The 20,419-nt window shown below is 31.1% G+C and overlaps 1 protein-coding gene across 1 annotated transcript; it reads left to right on the top strand.

Annotated features, from left to right (window-relative positions):
* The first annotated feature begins 1,257 nt into the window (after positions 1-1,257).
* Positions 1,258-2,203, top strand: LOC149519778 (UPF0481 protein At3g47200-like). The gene is made up of 2 exons (XM_089757839.1): positions 1,258-1,317; positions 1,622-2,203. Exons 1-2 carry the CDS (start codon positions 1,258-1,260, stop codon positions 2,201-2,203), a joined length of 642 nt encoding a protein of 213 aa, XP_089613965.1.
* Positions 2,204-20,419: the final 18,216 nt, after the last annotated feature.

Genomic DNA, 20,419 nt, shown 5'->3' with positions numbered 1-20,419 from the left:
TTTTTCCAAGAGGCTTCAAACATAGATATTCCAACCATTTGTTTTTGCAAAACGTGTATTAATTCTATTTTTATTCAAAGTTGTGAAACTTGCAAAAGTCTGTTTCTGCCCAAACCATGGCCTGTCAGCCTTTGTATGACCCTCGGAATTCAAGCTGATAAGAAAACGTATCATTTTTCTCATGTTCTTATCAGTTATCAGCAACTCTGGCCCTTGATATCTTCAGTTCCACCTAAAGTTTGGATACAGCCTGGAAATTTGTGTGGAAAGGTCAAATACTAATGCAAACAATTAATCATTGGTTGAAGATTAAATCAGTTCGGACGAGCATTAATAAGGAGTTCAACTACATGCACTAGAGCCAACCACTAGCCTAATTCTTATTTCTTCTTACAAGGACAATAACAAGGCAATCATGAATGGAACTGAAGATTGAAGATTAATGCAAACAATTAATTATTGGTTTAAGATTGAATCAGTTTGGACAACCATTAATAAGGGGTCTCCTGATACTGATAATTTTTAATCCGATGGATTTGTAACAGCAAAATTCAACAATATGCACGTGAACCGGAAAATAACAAGGCAAGCATGAATGGAACTGAAGATTGAAGAGTAATGTAAACAATTAATTATTGGTTTAATAAGATTGACAAGCATTAATAAGGGGTACCCTGATATTGATGATTTTTAATTTCCGATGGGTTTGTAACAGCAAAATTCAACAACATGCACGTGAACCAGACAATAACAAGGCAATCATGAATGGAACTGAAGATTGAAGAGTAATGCAAACAATGAATTATTGGTTTAAGATTGAATCAGTTCGGACAAACATTAATAAGGGGTCCCCTAATACTGATGATTTTTAATTTTCGATGAATTTGTAACACCAAAATTCAACAACATGCACGTGAACCAACCTCCTACCCTAGTTCTTATTTCTTCTTACAAGGACAATAACAAGGCAATCATGATGGAATTGAAAATAAAATAAAGATTTAATTTGTTTGACAAGTACAATTGATGGAGTATTAATTATGGAGGATATGGAACAACAATACGCTAGCATTTCTTTATTTGTATTTTTTTTTTAAGCTTTTAATGAGCTTTTTACATGGTGTGAAAGCATTACAAACTGGTCCCTTAGATTATATAATACAACAACAATCTCAGTTCAATGTACATGTCTCAATAACTTTGCCCAATTGGAAAAAAAAAAAAAACAATTTAGGAGAAAACAAGAAGACTAGAAAAATGGCTGCAGAAAGTGGAAGATTAGATAATAATGTTGTAATCAATGTTGGATCATCACAGGTATCTTCTCTGGAGGATGCTCATCCATACATGCAACCTAGCAATTGCATCTTCAAAACCCCAAGCGTACTCTTCAGACACAAAAAAGCCTCATTTCTCCCCAATTGCTTCTCCATTGGACCAATCCACGTAAAGAAAATTTGGCACCGTCAAAGAAAAACAAATCAAGTACTTGAAGGGTGTCCTGTCCAGCGTAATTAGAAGTCGGCCAGACACAATATTATTATCCGAAGAAGATAAGAAGATTGAGCAACAGAGAGTTTTAACTGATTGGTTTAATGCTGTTAAGTTGAATGAGAAACAGGCCAGTGCTTGCTACGCAGGACATGATTATGCAGCAGAATTAGGCGACAAATTCATAGACATAATGGTGCTTGATGGTGTCTTCATAATTGAGCTCTTCCGAAAGAAAGCTACAGGGTGGGAGTGGGATGACCCAATTTTCTCGGTTTCCTACATGCAGCATTTTCTGTATCATGACTTCATTTTGCTAGAAAATCAAATACCCTGGTTCGTACTTCAAATCCTGTTTGAAAAAACAAAGCTTCCTTCTGAAACCAAGTCATTAATTGAGCTAGCCCTTCTTTTCCTTGGTTCAATTTTCTCATTTCATCCACCTAATATAAAACCACAACTTTTCGCGGGCCAAGATATCAATCATATTCTTGATTTGTTAAGGTTATCCATGATTTTACCATCGAAAGAAATTACAAACACCTTGAGTGATGAATGGCGAGCAGTTCGTTCTGTCACTAGACTCAAAGAGGCTGGTGTAAAATTCGTGAAAGATGAACTTGCAGATAGCATCCTGGATATAAAATTTACTGACAGTTGTCTCAAAATTCCATCCCTGCTAATTCACTTGCTATGCCAAGCTCTTGGATAACCTGATCGACACCTCGAACGACATGGAAATACTATGAAAGAGGGAAATTTTTTAATACTGGTTGAGTCCAGAGGATGCAACCCAGTCTTTCAATAAGCTTTACAATGACGCTTTTGTCCAGCAATTCTATTATTATGAACTTTGTAAAGACCTAGACCATCATTGCAAAAAATGCTGGCCCAGATGGCGTGCTTCCTATGTGCAAAATTATTTTACCAAGCCCTGGGCTATTGCTGCTCAAATTTATGCTGTTATCATATACTTGTTCTCACCTTCAAGCAAGCTTTGTAGTCCCTTCATTTGGCCCAAAACCAAAAGCATGTTTTTTCATTTTAGAAATAAAAAATCAAGCGTTGTGTTTTTTTATCAGTTGTTTGAAATTAGTCACAATGAGAAGATCATGTCTTTGATTAAAACACTAGCAAAGTTTCCTAATTTTCTAGATAAATTAAAGCAAAATAATCATCCAACAATGGTCAATGCTCAAAATGGAACTTCAACGCTAATAATTGCGAAGTCTCAGGTTCCGAGCACTTTAGTTGAATCTCTCTTTGTCAAAAGAACATATTGCACATGGGATGTTTGGGCTAATTAATTAAAACAATTCTAAACATGTAAAGATAGGGGGAAATGGAAATTGGATTGGTTGTTTTAGGAACCAAGCAATTATATTTACTACAAATAGCCACCCCCGTCATGCATGGTGAATTATTTTTTTGTCAAAAATTATTATTTAATATTTTTAAATTATTTTGAATATATTTATAATAATTTTAATATAAAAATGATATATAATTTAATAAGGGTATTAAAATAATTTTGATCAATTAAAGTGAGAGAAGCATTTTTGTAATTATGATAAAAAGAATATTTTAATAATTTTGATCAATAATGGTATTAGGACATTCCCGTACTTATAATTGGAAGATCTTATAGTAATTTGACCAATTATGAGAGATTTTTTTTAATTACGATAGAAGGATATTAGAGTAATTTTAATCAATTATGATGGTTAAGAAAGCATTAAGTAATTTTGATTAATTATGATATGAGGGGTATTATAATCATTTTAGACACGAATCAACCTTAGACCAAATAATTAGTGGGGCATTATAGTAATTTTAATTAGAAACAATTTCCAATATATTGTATGGATATTTATGACATTATATTATTTATTTTATTATAATAATTGAATATGTACTTTAAGTCTTATGTAATTAATTTAATATATAATTTAATAAGAGTATTATAATAGTTTTCATAAAATACTACATATTACATTTTTGTAAAACAATAGTGAAGATATTTTAATAATTTAATATGTAATTAATTTTATAACGTGTTAAAATTTAATACGTAATTTAATAAAAGTATCATAATAATTTTGATTAATTTGATAGGAAGAGCATTCTTGTTATTATAATATAAAAAAGACATAATTTACGTGATTTAATAAAATATCTATATCTACAAAAATGGATAATTAAATCCATTAAATAAAAATATTAAAATTACAATATTAATATTTTAAAAAATACACACACATATATATATATATATATATCATTTATCTAATATCCAATAATACATATAAATAAAATTTCTTCGATTGGTTTATATATCAAAAGTAAATAAAAATTTTTTAAAAAATTTAATAAATTAAATGTCGTAATGTTTAAATTCGAAACTTGCTTATTAGATAAAAAATATAAACTCGTCACTATTTTTTCTTGTCGTTTTTCACATGTTCTTATCGGTTTTCAGACCTTTGGCCATAGATATCTTCGGTTCTACCTAAATTTTGGATGCAGCCTAGAAATTTAAGTGTAGAAAGGTCAATATTAATGCAAACAAGGCTCTATTGGGTTTGAAAAAATATTTTTTATTTTTATTTTTTGTTTTCTAAAAATGCAAAAATTAATAAAAATAAAATATTCAGTGATATTATTATTAATAGCATCTAATTATAAATATAATATATATTTATTACTTAATAATATTAAAAAGTGCTCAAATATAGTAATTTGTAAAACACAAGAAAAAAAAAAGAGTAATGTACATACCTTGTTTTCACAATTAAAAATATATATTTTTTGTTTTTATATTTCAATCTATTTTTATTTTTGTTGTTATTTTTAATTAGAAAACATATTTTCACTCATAGATTTTAATTTTAAAGAAAATAAAAATAAAAAATAACTCTATTATTTGAAACTAATCACTATCTTAATTATTGGTCGAAGATTGGATCAGTTCGGACAAGCATTAATAAAAGGTCCCTGGTACTGCTGATTTTTAATTTCCATGGGTTTGGAACGCCCAAATCCAACAACGTGAAAGCACATGTAGGCATAATGAAGCAGAAAATTCTGTAACAATATTGCCTTAAATAATATTATAATAATAATACTAATAATAGATGCAAAATTAAACCAAGAAAAGTGAAATTCAGCGACCATTAATTAATATATATATATATTTAAGATTTTTCGTTAATTATTTTAAATTTTTAAAATCGGATTAAATTAAATTTTATATGAAAAACAAATATTTTTTAATATATATATTTTTACTTATAAAATTTGAAATCGAATCTTTCTTTAAAATATAATTTTTCCCCCTAAAACCTCTTTAAGAATTAAGGATAATAAAAAGATTATTTTCGAAAAAGGATGGTTTGATATATTCTGCTTTTAGTTGTGAGCTTACAACTAAAAAATAACAGAAGAGGGTGTGATCTATCAAACTTCTTAAATTTGATGGGCACCCCATCGTCATCTTTCAAGTAAAAAAAAAAAATGTATTGTAGCTCATAAAAACAGTTCATTCAAAAATTAGCGTAAAAAATCATCAATAAAATTATACCCAAAATCGTTTATAACGATATTATATATATATATATATATATAATTTCTTTATTAATTGAGCCAGCCTCTTATTTCATATAATTTTTTGTCAAGAGCTAGTTATAGTCAAGAGTCCTACCAACCAAACGTATAATTTTGGAACCATCTAAAATAGTACGGAGTGGTCGGAGCCTAGGACTCGCAAGTCTAAACCAGACAAACAAACAATGTTACTACCTGGTTGGAACTATGTAGACCTGTCAAACTCCCCGACAAGCAACAAAGTTACTGTTTTAATAAGAAAATGTCAATATAACGAATGATTTTTAAAGTTATAATAAAATATTTGATGTAATATTTAAATTTAAAATTTTTTAATATAATATTTAAATTATAAATTTATTAATTAATATAATATTATTTTTAAAAGATTAATTTTAAACAATAAGATGTGATCGATCAATAATTTTTAAAATATTATTGCAATGATTTTATGTTCACCCGAAGAATTTAAAAACGAAATAAAAAATAACGAAAAATAGAGTCGTCACCAATATTTTTTTTGATTAGGTGCGATTGGTCACCTATTAAAATTTATCCTTCTAATAAGATTTTAAAATTAATTAAAATTTATTAAAAAGATAATTTTACGGTCTACAAAACAGTCTGAGTTCAAAAGTCGATTATATGTGGGAAATGATTAGCACCCCTACAACGCCCATCTAAGATGGTACCAGTTAACTATATGTTATCCTTCGATTTTGATAAAAACAGTCTTATTTTTGGTATTTGAAAATTAATTTTATTTATTTATTGTTTTTATATTCAAATATTATTCGAGAAAAATAAATTAGAACCTTTTTATTGAAATTATTCTTAAAATGTTCTAGTACATTTGTAACATTAGAAGAACTCTTTCTCACTTAAAAATTTCTTAGGCATCACTTCTCGGATTACCTTAGAATCCCGTCTTTGGAGGTCCGAATTCACTTTTCGAAAAAAAATATCATGTATGCAATGCAAATAATAACATATTAATGCACACATTTTATTCTCCTTTTAAAATTTTTTTTTATTTTTTTTTTAATTTTTTTAATTTTGAAGAAAAAAAATTTTATTATATTGAAGATTTTTTATAAATATTTCAATACGCTGGTAATATTAAAAAAATGTTCTCACCTAGAGATTTCTTAAAGCATCTCTACTCGGAATACTTTTAGAATCCCATCATTAGATAAAAATTTTTTTCTTCTCATTTTTATTACTTATATTTTTAATTTATTAATCAATTTTTATTTATTACTTTAAAAAAAAGAAAATTTTTATTGTATTGAAAATTTTTTTATAAATACTCCAATACACTAGTAGTATTTTTAAAGAAATCTTCTCACTTAGAGATTTCGTAGGCATTACTACTCGAAATACCTTTGAATCTCATCGTCGGATAAAATTTTTTTTTCTTATTTTTTATCAATTTTATATTATTAATTAATATTATAAAACAATAAAAATTTATTTTGGTAAATTTAAACATTTTTATATGCAAAAATAATATATAAAAAATTCAAAAAAAATTTTTTTTTACCTGAATTGGATCGGTTAACGGTCCAATCAACGCGGGTTCGATCGGATGGGCGGTTCGGTTCGGTCTAGTGGTTCAGCAGTTCAATCGCGATCCGATTCGGTCTGGTCCGGTTCAGATGGACTGATCAGGGTTGGTTAAAGCGGGTTGGCGGGTCGGTTTAGGAGACTCTCGAGTCAGATCCGGGTCTACGCGCGGATCTTCCTTGGCTAAAACGATGTCATTTTGGGTCTTTCCTTAAACGATGTCGTTTTGAGTCTCAGCCTTCTATATAAGACCGAAATTTTTTTTTTCAATTCATTCTGCCTTTGTTTGCCAAAAAAAAATTACAAAGAAAGCTCTAAGGCTCGATCGACGTTCAACCTCCGACGTCCGTGCCACCGTGCTGTCCATCACACCTATCGCCGCTAGTGGTCAAAAAATACAAAACTTTTCCAAACGTTCACCTCCTCGTGATCTTTTCAAATTTGGTGCTCGTTTTGCTAGAAATTGTCCGATCTACGTAGATCAAGGTTCAAAGCTTTAGGTCTTTTCTTCTCTTTTTTTTTGTCAAATCAAAACTGATGTTATTTTTTCTTGTTGTAGGTACTTTCTTTAGCGCTGGGTTCCTCCATACGGGGAGGACTGTGTTTTTTTTTTTTTTGGTTTGGTTTGGTTTTTCTGTTTTAATGTTGAGGTTGTTTGCATTTTTTAGCTTCTGTGTCTGAGAGGTTTCTCTTTTTTACGAAATGAGCTAAGGTTTTTGTGTATGGATCCTCTTCTGAAAAGGAAAGAAGCTAGGGTTTTTATAGAACCGAACGTATGTTCGAAAAGGTGATCTAGGAGTCTGTAGGTGTGACTGTAGGTGTCTGTAGCGCGTGGTTGTAAGGGTGGCGAAGGTCATAACGTGGCTGGTCTGATGGGATTGGTCTGGTAGCTAAATGGGGTTATTGGGGCCAACGATGCCACCATTTTCCAGCCCTCTATTTTTTTTTATCTTTCTCTTTCTTTTTTTTTAATTGTTATTATTATTAATATTATTATTAAAATTATTATTAATATTAAACTGGCAATGAAGACAGTAGACTCCGACAAAATCAATATCTATAGCTGCCCCTCTTTGCCTATTTCTGAGAATCAGGAATAAAGTAAAGACAAATACAATGATTTTGTCCGGGAAGCAATATCGTGGATTTCTCAAAAGTTTTTTTTTTTATTATTATTATTTTTTGCTTTGTTGTTTTTTTATTTTTTTATTTATTATTTTTTTTTAGAAAAGCTTCTCTCAGTAGAGGCTCAACAACTTTAAAATTCTCTTGAAAAAGCTCCTCTCAGCAGAGGCTTAACAACTTTAAAATTCTCTTAAAAAAACTCATCTCAGTAGAGGCTCGCTCAACAACTTTAAAATTCTCTTGAAAAAGCTCCTCTCAGCAGAGGCTCAACAACTTTTAAAAAATCTCATTTTGAAAAAACTCATCTTAGTAGAGGCTCCATAACTTTAAAATTTCATCTTGGAAAAGCTCCTCTCAACAGAGGCTTATCAACTTTAAAATCTCATCTGGAAAAGCTCTTCTCAGCAGAAGCTCAACAACTTTAAAATTTTTATCTTAAAAAAAGCTCCTCTCAGCAGAGGCTTAACAATTTTAAAAAATTTTCATCTGTTTTCAAATTTGAGTTCTCATATTTGAACAAGTAAAATTTTCTCTTTTAAATTCTTTTGTTTGATAATTGTCTTTATCAAAATCTTGTTTTTCATTAAGAAATGGAAAATTTTTATCTTTGTTACAACTTTTCATGGATGCATGTACTGATTGCTCTAAATGTAATGCATGTAATGCAATCAAAATTATGCATTGTAGTAAAAAGGTCATCGAAATCTCTTAGTTTTTGCTTCTTTTATCTGAATTCTCAACAATTGCTATATAACCAATCTGTTCTTAATTTCTGACCATTTTATTCTTCATTTTTCTTCTTCTAAAGTCTACAACATCAATGTCTTATCATGCTTTTCTCATCCTTTTTCATTTGCCTTTGTCAACTTTAAACAGTAATGCTGAGATCTTTCATGTTTGTTTTCCTTTTCATCATTTTAAATTCAAGACAAACAAAATGCAATCACACATTTCACCTATTTGTACGATGAATAAAAATATCAAATGAGAATAAAATAATGGACAGGCATCGTCTTCAAAGAAAAGATAGCATATTTTATTAGATGGCAAAGTGTTTGAGTTGAAACAAAGGTGTTCAAAGAATGATCATAAGATAATCATGAACAAAATATTCTTAGATTCTTTCTCTAAAACTAAATCAGATGACTTTCTTGATTTTTCAGAGTTCGTCAAACTATACTTGCCCCTATGTTATGGGATCTTCTTTTGATGATGCTTCTACTTTACATCCAAGCCACCTCTTCAGGTTTTCAACTTAGATAAGTTAACATTTTTTTTAAGCAAAATATTTTTTTATAGCATTTAAATTTATTGGAGTAGGTAAATCACCTCCATCCATCTCTACCAAGATCAATGCCCCACCAGAAAATGTCTTTTTCACCATATACGGGCCTTCCCAATTTGGTGTCCATTTCTTTCAATTATCATGTTGATTTGAAAGGATTCTTTTTAGCACTAAGTCTCTTTCTCTAAAGCAACATGGATGAATTTTCTTGTCATGTGCTCTCATTATCCTCTTTTGATATAATTGACTATGACAAAGTGCTGACAGTCTTTTTTCTTCAATGAGGTTTAACTGCTCGTAGCGATTCTGAACCCATTCTGCTTCCTCTAACTCTACCTCCATTAGGACTCTCAGTGAGAGAATTTTCACTTCGACCGGTAGCACAGCTTCCATTCCATATACCAAAGAGAACGGGATGGTTTCAGTAGATGTTCGGACTGATGTTTTATAAGCATGCAAAGCAAAAGGTAACTTCTCATGCCAATCTTTGTAAGTATCAGTCATTTTCTCTATGATACTTTTGATATTCTTATTCGCAGCCTCCACTGCCCCATTCATTTTCGAATGATACGGTGTTAAATTATGATGACAGATCTTGAACTGAGTGCATACTTCATTCATCATTTTGTTGTTTAAATTTTTGGCATTATAAAAAATAATTGTCTTTGGAAGCTCATATCTATATATTATCTCTCTTTTTATGAACTTACATACCACAGATCGGGTTACGCTAGCATATGATGCAGCTTCTACCCATTTGGTGAAGTAATCAATCATCACAAAAATAAATCTATGCCCATTCGAAGCTTTTGGAGTGATGAGACCAATGACATCCATACCTCATATAGAGAATGGCCACGGAAGAGCCAGAACGTGTAATGTTAATGACAGAGCATGAATCTTATCAGGATAAATCTGACATTTATGACATCTCTTACCATAATCAATACAGTCATCTTCTATTGTCAACCAATAATAGCCAGCCTCATAATTTGTCTAGCCATCATATGATCATTTGCATGTGCCCCATAAATTTCATCATGCACTTCTTCAATAATTTTTTTTGCTTCAGCTACATTTACACATCTTAAGAGCACTTGATCTCGACCTCTTTTGTAAAAGATATCTCTATCAATAAAGAAACTCATAGTCAATCTTCTGATAGTCCTTTTATCATTTTTTGTTGTATGTTCTGGGTATTGCTGGCTTTTAATGTATTGCATGATATCATGATACTATGACCTTCCATTAACTTCTTTTTCGATACCTAAGCAATGTGCTAGTACATCCTTCATATCCAGCTTGATGTGTTGAATTTTAGTATTTGTATCTATTTTAATCATTATAGTTAGAGTAGCCAGTGCATCAATAATTTGGTTTTTCTCTCTCGGTAGATGCTCAAACTGAACTTCTTTAAATTGCTTGACCAACTCAGAGATGTATTTATGGTACCGAATTAACTTAAAATCTCTTATCTCCCATTCACCTCGTAACTGATAAATAACTAAAGCTGAATCTCCAAACACATCTAACACTTTGATCTTCTTTTCAATTGATGCTTGTAGACTCATAACACAGGCCTCATATTCAGCCATATTATTTGTGCAATTGAAATTTAACCTGGCTGTGATGGGGTAATAATGCCCATCAGGAGATATCAAAATTACCCCAATACCATAACCGAAAGCATTAGCAGCTCCATCAAAATACATCCTCCATGATTTTTCAATAGGTTCATTTTCTTCAATGGTCATCACATCCTCATCAAGAAAATCTAATTTCATTGGCTCATAATCTTCAACTGCACAATCAGTAAAGAATTCAGCTATTGCACTCCTTTTAATAGCCTTTTGAGTCACATAAATGATGTCATATTCTGAAAGCATAACTTGCCACTGTGCTATTCTTTCTGTCAATGAAGGTTTTTCGAATATATACTTAATAGGATCCAGCTTTGTTATGAGCCAAGTAGTGTGATAAATCATGCATTATCTAAGCTTTTGAGCTGTCCAGATTAATACACAACACATCTTATCTAATGGTGAATAATTGGACTCATAATCAGTGAATTTTTTACTCAAGTAGTAAATTGCTCGTTTTTTTTATCAGTTTCATCTCTTTGTCCCTGCACAATCTCATTGAATTTTCAGGCACTTTCAATTACAAAATCAAAAGTTTTTCTGACATTGGTGGCACCAACATAGGTGGATTTGATAAGTATTCTTTGATCTTATCAAAAGCTTATTGGCATTTGTCATTTCATTCTCCAGGATCATGTTTTTTAAGAAGCTTGAAAATAGGATCACACTTATAAGTGAGTTGAAAGATGAAACAAGCAATATAGTTTAATCTCCCTAAGAAACCTTGCACTTCTTTTGAGGTATGAGGAGGAGATAAGTTTTGGATGGCTTGTATCTTATCTGGATCAACTTCAATTTCTTTTTCACTGACTACAAAGCCCAATAGTTTTCCTGATTTGGCTTCAAATGTACATTTAACAGGATTCAACTTCAACTGAAATCTTCTCAACCTGTCGAATAACTTTTTAAGATTGACTACATGATCCTCTCATTCATAAGATTTTACGATCATATCATCCACATACATTTCTATCTCTTTATGCATCATGTTCTAAAAGAGAGTCACCATTGCTTTTTGATAAGTAACACCAATATTTTTAACCTAAAAAGCACGACTTTGTAACATAATGTTCCTCATATGATCACAAATGTGATTTTTTTCATATCATCTTGAGCCATCTTGATCTGATTATAGCATAAGAAACCATCTATAAAGGAAAATGTGGAGTGCCTAGCAGTATTATCTACTAGAGTATCGATATAGGGTAAAAGAAAGTTATCCTTTGGACTTGCCTTATTTGGGTTTCGATAATCGACACACATTCTCACTTTTTTATTTTTTTTGAGAACTGGTACTATGTTGGCTACCTATTCAGGATATTTTACCACATCCAAAAATTTTGCATCAAATTATTTTTTCACTTTCTTTTTAATTTTCAGTAGCATTTTTTATTTTATGCACCTTAGCTTTTGCTGTACTGGTTTAAATTATGGTTTCAAAGGTAACTTATGTTCTATAATATCAGTACTGAGTCCTAGCATATCCTGATAAGATCATGCGAATATATCCATATATTCTCGGAGAAGCTTTTCTAGCTTCTGCCTTTCAGCTGGTAAAAAGGATGTATCAACTTTGACCTCTCTTTTATTTTCACCATCTCTCAAATTTATTGATTCGATAGTTTCTTGGTGGGGTTCAATTAGCTTATCTTCATGTTCCATTAATTTTAACAAATCAAGAGGCAGTGTGTAATTATCTGAATCTTCCTCATTATCAAGTTCATTAACATGAATTAAGTTTTCAAAATCAAATCCAAGATTATTGCCATGATTATCTTCATGTTCATTATTTGAGACCCTGTAAAAGGGTAAGATGAAGAGAATATTGGCACATAAAAATGAAATGAAAAAAAAAGATGAAAAGCACAATGAAAATGAAAACAATAGAAGAAATACGGATGCATCTTTTAAGTTTTTTATTAAAACGACAAACATAAACACATCACAAAAGATCACCCAATGCTTATAAAAGTAATTAAAGATTTAAAGTTTCACATTACTTTTCAGAAGTTTTAAAGATAACAAGCAGTTCTACTACTCTCCAGTTATTTAGCTCAAAATTTATAGGACAATGGTGCACAAGCAACTCTTCATCTCGACTCTTCTTTTTTTCGTCATTCACCATTTAAATGGCTATCTCAAAAAACTCTTCCACGAATCCTGCATTTAGGGTTGTAGGTAGATCTGGATAAATATATCCTCCCGAACGAAAAGAATCATAAAGATATGGAATGACCATAGGTTCTGATTTCGGCTCATATCCCTTAAGATTGGCCATCTTCTTTTTTTTTTTCATTCACCATTCTCACTTTGTCCTCTCTTGTTGGCTTATACCCTAAGCCAAATCTGTCTTTCTTGTCATGTATGATCGATGGCTTCATGATTCCTTACAGATTCTTTTCAAGTCCAGCTCCAGGTTACCATCCTATTTTGGTAAGCTATTTGACAATCATTTCAGTTATCATAGACAAGTGTAACGAATATAGTTTAGATCTCTCAGCCACATATGCTATATTAGCAATCTCGAAAGATCTATATGAGCATTTTAGGGCTTCATTCACTGCTTCTACATAAGAAGTATTTATTGGTTGGATGACCAATAAATTTTCTTCTCCTACTACATATATCAATTTTCCATCAACAATGAATTTGACTTTTAATGTAATGAGGATGGAATAGCACCTATCATATGGATCCATGGTCTACCCAATAAGTAACTGTATGAAGGAGAAATATTCATACTTGGAATTTCACATTGAAAGTGCATGGGCCAATCTGTAATGGTATTTCTATGTCTCTCAATACCTCTCTTCGGGTCTCGTCGAAAGCTCGAACTATCATATGACTAGGTTTCATATAAGATTCATCAACATGGAGTTTTGCTAGAGTAGTCATAGGTATAACATTGATGGATGAACCATTATCAATCAAAACTTTAGCCATTATATGACTCTTACATTTAATAGTAATGTGAAAAACTTTGGTATTTTCACGACCTTCAAGAGGAATATCTTCATCACTAAAAGAGTTATAGTTTATAATTGTTAGATTACCAACAAGCTGTTCCACATATTCAACAGAAGCATTGTGAGACACATATGCCTGATTTTAGCACTTTCAATAAAGCATTACAATGTGACTTTGAGCCGAGCAATAATGACAATAACAAAATTCTAGCTGGCATCTTGTTCAATAGTTCTACAATACTATACTCACTATATTTTATTAGCTTTAAAAATTCACAAGCTTCACTCTCAGAGACTGATTTCTAAAATTTTTTTCTTGAGGCTATGATAGGATTATTTTAACTTTTTTCTTTTTCTTTTACCTTTGCTTTTTTTTTTTGGCTTTCTCTAAATCTTTTGGAGTATAACATCTTCCATTTCGGGTCATGCCTCTTACGTTCGTTATGTTTACAGTATCTAGATTGATTATGACATCACAATCATACTTTCACGGTACTGTTTTATCATTCTGATATGAAAAAAAAACTAAAAACTTTAATTATAAGCACTGGTCGAGAGACAGGCTTTTCTAGCTTCAATGTTGGCTTCTCATCATAATAGATAGTTATCGATCTACGTATAAACTTATTCTTTGAATCAATGATAGATACTTCAGCTTTCACTAACTCTTCTCTCTCTTGGTAAAACTCTATTCGACCCATATCCATCAACTTCTACACCTCTTGACGAAATTGGTGACAATTCTTGATAGAATGCCTCAAAGCACCTTTGTGATAATTACAGCTTTCAGTTGAGTTAATTGTTTCAAAGTAATTTTAAGGTTCTATTGGCTTCAACATGTTAGCTTTGACCAAGGCTTCAAATACTTTAATCATAGGAGTTTTGACCTCTTCTATTCTTCTTTTCACATAGCTTGTTTCCCCATCAATCAAAGCATTTATTGATGGCCTAGTATGATTCGGTAGAGGATTTTTATTAACATTCAGAGTCCTTTGTTGGTTGATATCAAAGTTTAACACCTCTTCATTGATTAACCCATGCACTTTACGCTTCAAAGTAGTACAGTTCTCAATAGAATGACCTGAATTCCTATAATGATAATCATAATATGAATTTAGGTCATACCATTTGAAAAATAGAGGTTTCAAAGGTTCAACAATTACAGGAGCAAGTAAATGTTTCTCAAAAAGTTGGGGATACAAATTTGTGTATGTCATGGGAATGAGATCAAAAGTGAGTTTTTCTTGGGTATTTCTTGGGGCTCTTAGACCACTATTAGGTCTTCATTCTAATCTTATAGGTACAGTAGAACGGTTATAGGAATAGGTGGGTGTCCAAAAAAATGGCTAAAAATGGGATGGATAAGCTGATGGTTGTAGTGGTTGGTATGGTTGATATGGATGAAGGATGGATGTAACATTATTTACAGAAAGGTAATGGGTTTGGTAGACTGGTACAGAGTAAAACGTGAAACCTCTAAACTGTTGCCCCACATAGTTTACTGCTTGGGCTTCATTTTCTTTTTTTTAAGAGCTTCATTTTTTTTTACTCCACTTATCTTTCTTGTATCGAGCTTACCATTCTTTATGGCACTTTCAATAATCTCACCCGATATCATCATATCTGTAAAATTTTTAGTTGCATTACCTATCAATCTCTCATAATATGGTGCTTTTAGAGTATTCACAAATAAAATAATTATCTCTTTCTCGGTAAGAGGAGGTTGGACTTATGCAGTCACATCTCTTCATCTTTGTGCATACTTCTTGAAATTTTTAGTTGCTTTCTTTTTCATACTTTGTAAAGATAGACGATCTGAAACCAGATCTGTGACATGTCTATATTGTGTAAGAAATGCCTTTGTAAGCTCTTACCAAGAACGAATACGAGTCTTATCTAATTGAACATACCATTTAGCTATAGAACTCGTAAGACTATCTTGAAATATGTACATTAACAACTTTTTATCAGGAGCATGTGCTACCATCTTTCGATAATATATCGTGATATGGGCTATCGGGCATTTTATGCCATCATATTTTTCAAATTCAGAGACCTTGACTTTAGGTAGAATGACCACATTAGAAACTAAACAAAGCTCGATTGCATCTATAGAACCATAAAAATTTATTCCTTCCACTGCTCTAAGCCTTTCTTCTAATAACTTCATCTTTTCCTAGGCACTATTATCTTTCACTTTCTCAGATATCTTTATCCCTAGTTTTTTTTTTCTTTGAGATCATCCAAATCAGGAACTAGGATTGGCTCGAGTGATTTTTCCATCATAACAGGATTAACAAAATTTTAAAATTGTCCCAGAGCAGGTGTAGATGTCATTCCTGGATAAAGATTGAGATATCCACCGAGAATAAGAATTTGTACTCTAGTTCCTTGAGAAAGTTGAGTTGATTGTGGCTCAAACCCTAGAGGGTAAATAGGATCCACCATGTCTGGAGGTTGCTCTTGAAAGCTGAGATTTTCTTCTATCATTTTTTCTTTATCAAGTTTCCTGAGTATATCCATTATTGTACTGAGATCCTCTTTTAATTCTTCTTGAGCTTTCTCGATTCTCTTAAATTAACTGATCTGTTCTTATTTCATAATTCTTGTTTGAGTCTTAGTGTTGTATGAATGGCGAGTGGGTTGAGTCAAAATTTTTAAAAGACGAGCTATTCTTGAACCTTTATTACCATAAAATTTTTTTAGAAAAATCAGAATGCCATGTGTTAAAAATTTTATTTTATTTTTAAATTTTTAAAAAACAAAAACAAAAATGGTGCAAATGATGCATGAATGTAAGTAAAAAATATTTGCTCTTGGACAAATTTCAATACTAGAAATTTTCATTGATTTCATATAACTTTGATTACATGAGATTTATCATCCTAGAATTATATCCATAAAAGCGTTTGACTTGCTCATAATGGTCTTTTACCTCGTCTAGAAAGTTGACTAGGTGCTGCTTATATTCTCTTACAGGATTGACTTCTTGCCTTAATGCTTCTACCTTTTTAACCATCTCTCATACCTTTTTTACTGCTTTATAAACTTGATTGGTTACATGCTTTATGTACTGTTGCCTCCTTAAACTTTTTACTTTCCACATCATGCAAGCATCTCTTTTTGAAAGACATGTGAAGATTCAATCTTTTTTTTTTTGTGTCACTTATTTATCATTACTGAAATATCGTTCTTATGATCTTGCAATTGTAGCTCCAACTCTCAAATTATCCGATGAAGTGATTTTTTCTCATTTAGTACTTCAAAGTGCTTTCTTTTCTCTTTTGCAAGCATAACTTTCAACCTTTCATTTTTTTTTTAGAATTCCACCAATCTTGCTGAAGTTATAGAGTATAACCCCTTCCAATTTTGACATTCTTGAGAAATTATAGTGGTCTCCTCTTACTTTTCTTAAGCTTTGCCTTTCCATTGGTTTATTTCTTCTTGAAGGCCATCTACTTCATGTTGCCGACTAAGGTAAGACTTAGTGACTTTTTCAGTTTTGAATTGGATTCGTAACCTCTTATTTTTCTGGTGTAGATCTTTCAAATCACTATTAGTCACATCTCGTTCTTTTATGATTTTTTTTAATCTACTCTCTTGTATCTCTGCTTCATACTTTAGTTTGTCCCACCTTCTTACGAAGTCTTAAATTTTTCTCTTTTTATTTTTTTTCAACTTTTAATTTTTTTCACAAGCTCAATTTTTGATAATTGTATTTTTGTTGAAAGATTAGCTGATTGGTATGAGCTATCATCAGAAGAGAGTACTATGTCTTTAGGCTACTTTACTTTCTAAATTTGGTAATAATGAGTGACTTTGTCGATAAAAAGCCCTAATCTCATTCTTTGTGTTTTCTTTCATGCTTGGATTAACTGCTTCGAGGTTCTTAGTGAATTTAGTTCTCTATAAATAAACTCCACTTGAGCTAAGCCATGAGTGGCAGGAACAAATTGTTTTACACCGAATTGCCTAAGCACCATCAACAGAGCGTAACTTACAATACCCCATAACCCGAACAATGGTATCTACAGTTCATTTCCTCCACGATACAATAAAGGCACTTGAGGCATCCAAGGTGCCATCCATTCAATTTCATCATCGGTAATCTTTCGTAAGAAAAGGATCCACTATTCCTTACTCTTCAATGTTGGCTATTGACTATTACAGAACTCTTCAATTAGTGCTTTGTTTCACAGATATGACTTTGAAAATGCATTCTTCCTACATTTAAAATGACTTCTAATCTACACATATAAAAGCGGTGCACATCTTATAAACTGTCCCTTTTCATTTCGTAGATAGAAATTCAATGATCGAATGATTTCTGTTAAGATTATTGATGCGAGATTAATTGCTTGGGTTTCAATTTGCTCAAAAAAATCCACCACAGTTATCTCAATGTAACCCAAAGTCTTTGAAAAGATTATCATGCCATACAATGATAAAGTAAACACAACCATACTTTTGTCATTATTTAAATGCTCCTGAATGAAGTTTCAGAGAAAGTCCCAACGAATGCCAAGATGTTCACCTTTAGGCTTCGTAAAAGAATCAATGGTTTCCACTTTAACCCCCATAAGCTTAGCTAACTTTTTACGATAACCTGATTTTGGCTTTCGAGTGAATACTTTATCTGGACACTGTAGTTTTATCCCGAGTAAAATCGAATACTCTTCAATAGTTGGCATCAAATCTTTTAGATTAAAAGTGAAGTATCTATATGATGGATCCCAAAATTGTATAGCTGTCCTTATCAATTGCTCATCGATCACTACTGAAATGATGGATGCAATCTGCCCATACTTCTTACAAAGCTTTCTTTTCTTTCTTCATTTAATTGTTCTCAGATAGCAGCTAAATCTTCTAAATCATTCTGTGTGAGATCTAAATGCACCTTCTCGGTTAACTTTGACACATAGTCAATAGGCAAACAATCTTCATTATTTTATTGGGTTTTTTTTGACCAAACACATACTTTATTATACGGCACACATAGGACACTGACTGAAGATGAGCAAATCTGAAGTTTTACGAGATCCATGAAAACTTCTTGGGGAGAAATATGTGCTAGAGCAAATATCTCGATGCAGAACTGTATGATATGATTTATGTAAAAAAAAAAAGACAAAATTGAGTTAGTGTGAGGATGTGGTTTGAAAAATTTTTTTTTGAGATTTTTTATTTTGTTTTGTACTACACACAATTTTTATTCTTAGGTATTTTTTACAAGAAGGTTGATGAGGTTGTACCTAAGGTTGGTTTCCTAGGCTTATTACATGCTGGGTTTGGGTTAACATGTGTCTAAAGGTTCCCAAATTATTCCTCACTGTCATCCATGCTGGACTAGTAAGGGACCCCAATCCTCACCCATTACAAGTTATGAACGAAAAGTGTTCAATTTTAGTGAAAGTATTTTGCTTGTCATTGCGAAGGTTATCACCTCACGAGGGCATAAGTACTTTACTTCCTCCTATAAAGGACGAAGCCCGGGTATATAGCTTATACATGAGATGTAGCATGTCATTGTGTGTGCAAATATATCCTAATTTATTGATAGTAATATATACAGAAAAATAAAGTATAAAAAAAACATAGTAAAAGAAATGTGTGTGAACTTTTTTATTTTTTTGATTTTTTTGGTTAAAAATGAAAAATAAAAATCTAAGAAATCAATTAGGACTATTTAAATCAAAATTTTAGGATAACGCATAGTTAATTTTGGCCTGACTCTTAAAAACAAATGTATCCTCAGTGGAGTTGCCAAGTTGTCATAACGGTTTTATGTCCGTCCGATGAATTTGAAAACGAAATAAAAAAAATGAAAAACGGAGTCGCCACTAATCTTTTTTTGGCTAGGTGCGATTAGCCACCTATTAAAATTTATCATTCTAATAAGATTTTAAAATTAATTAAAATTTATTAAAAAAATAATTTCATGGTCTATGAAACAGTCTGGGTTCGGGAGTTGGTTACGCGTGGGGAAGGATTAGCACCCCTACAGCGCCTGTCTAAGACAGTACCAATTAACTACATGTTATCCTTTGATTTTGATAAAAACAGTCTTATTTTTTGTATTTGAAAATTAATTTTTTTTATTTTTGATTTATTGTTTTTATATTCAAATATTATTCAAGAAAAATAAATTAGAACTTTTTTATTAAAATTATTTTTAAAATATTTCAGTACGTTGGTAACACTAGAAGAACTCTTTCTCACCTAAAGATTTCTTAAGCATCACTTCTCGGAATACCTTAGAATCTCGTATTTGGACGTTCAAATTTATTTTTTCGTAAAAAAAATGTCATGTATGCAATGCAAATAATAACATGTTGATGCACACATTTTATTCTCTTTTTTTTAAAATTTTTTTTATTAATTGTTTTATTATTATTTTTTATTTTTTTAATTTGGAAGAAAAAAAATTTTATTATATTGAAGATTTTTTATAAATATTTCAATACGCTAGTAATATTAAAAAAACTTCTCACATAGAGATTTCTTAAAGCATATATGCTCGGAATACTTTTAGAATCTCATCATTGGATAAAATTTCTTTTCTTCTCATTTTTATTACTTATATTTTTAATTTATTAATCAATTTTTATTTATTACTTTAAAAAAAAAAAAAATTTTATGTATTGAAATTTTTTTTATAAATACTCCAATACACTGGTAGTATTTTTAAAAAAATCTTTTCACCTAGAGATTTCGTAGGCATCACTACTCAGAATACCTTTGAA

The sequence above is a fragment of the Durio zibethinus genome, chromosome 3, assembly GCF_047325235.1.
Source record: "Durio zibethinus cultivar Kanyao isolate XHJ-2024 chromosome 3, ASM4732523v1, whole genome shotgun sequence".
NCBI lineage: Eukaryota > Viridiplantae > Streptophyta > Magnoliopsida > Malvales > Malvaceae > Durio > Durio zibethinus.
This window is presented reverse-complemented; position numbering and strand designations above follow the sequence as displayed.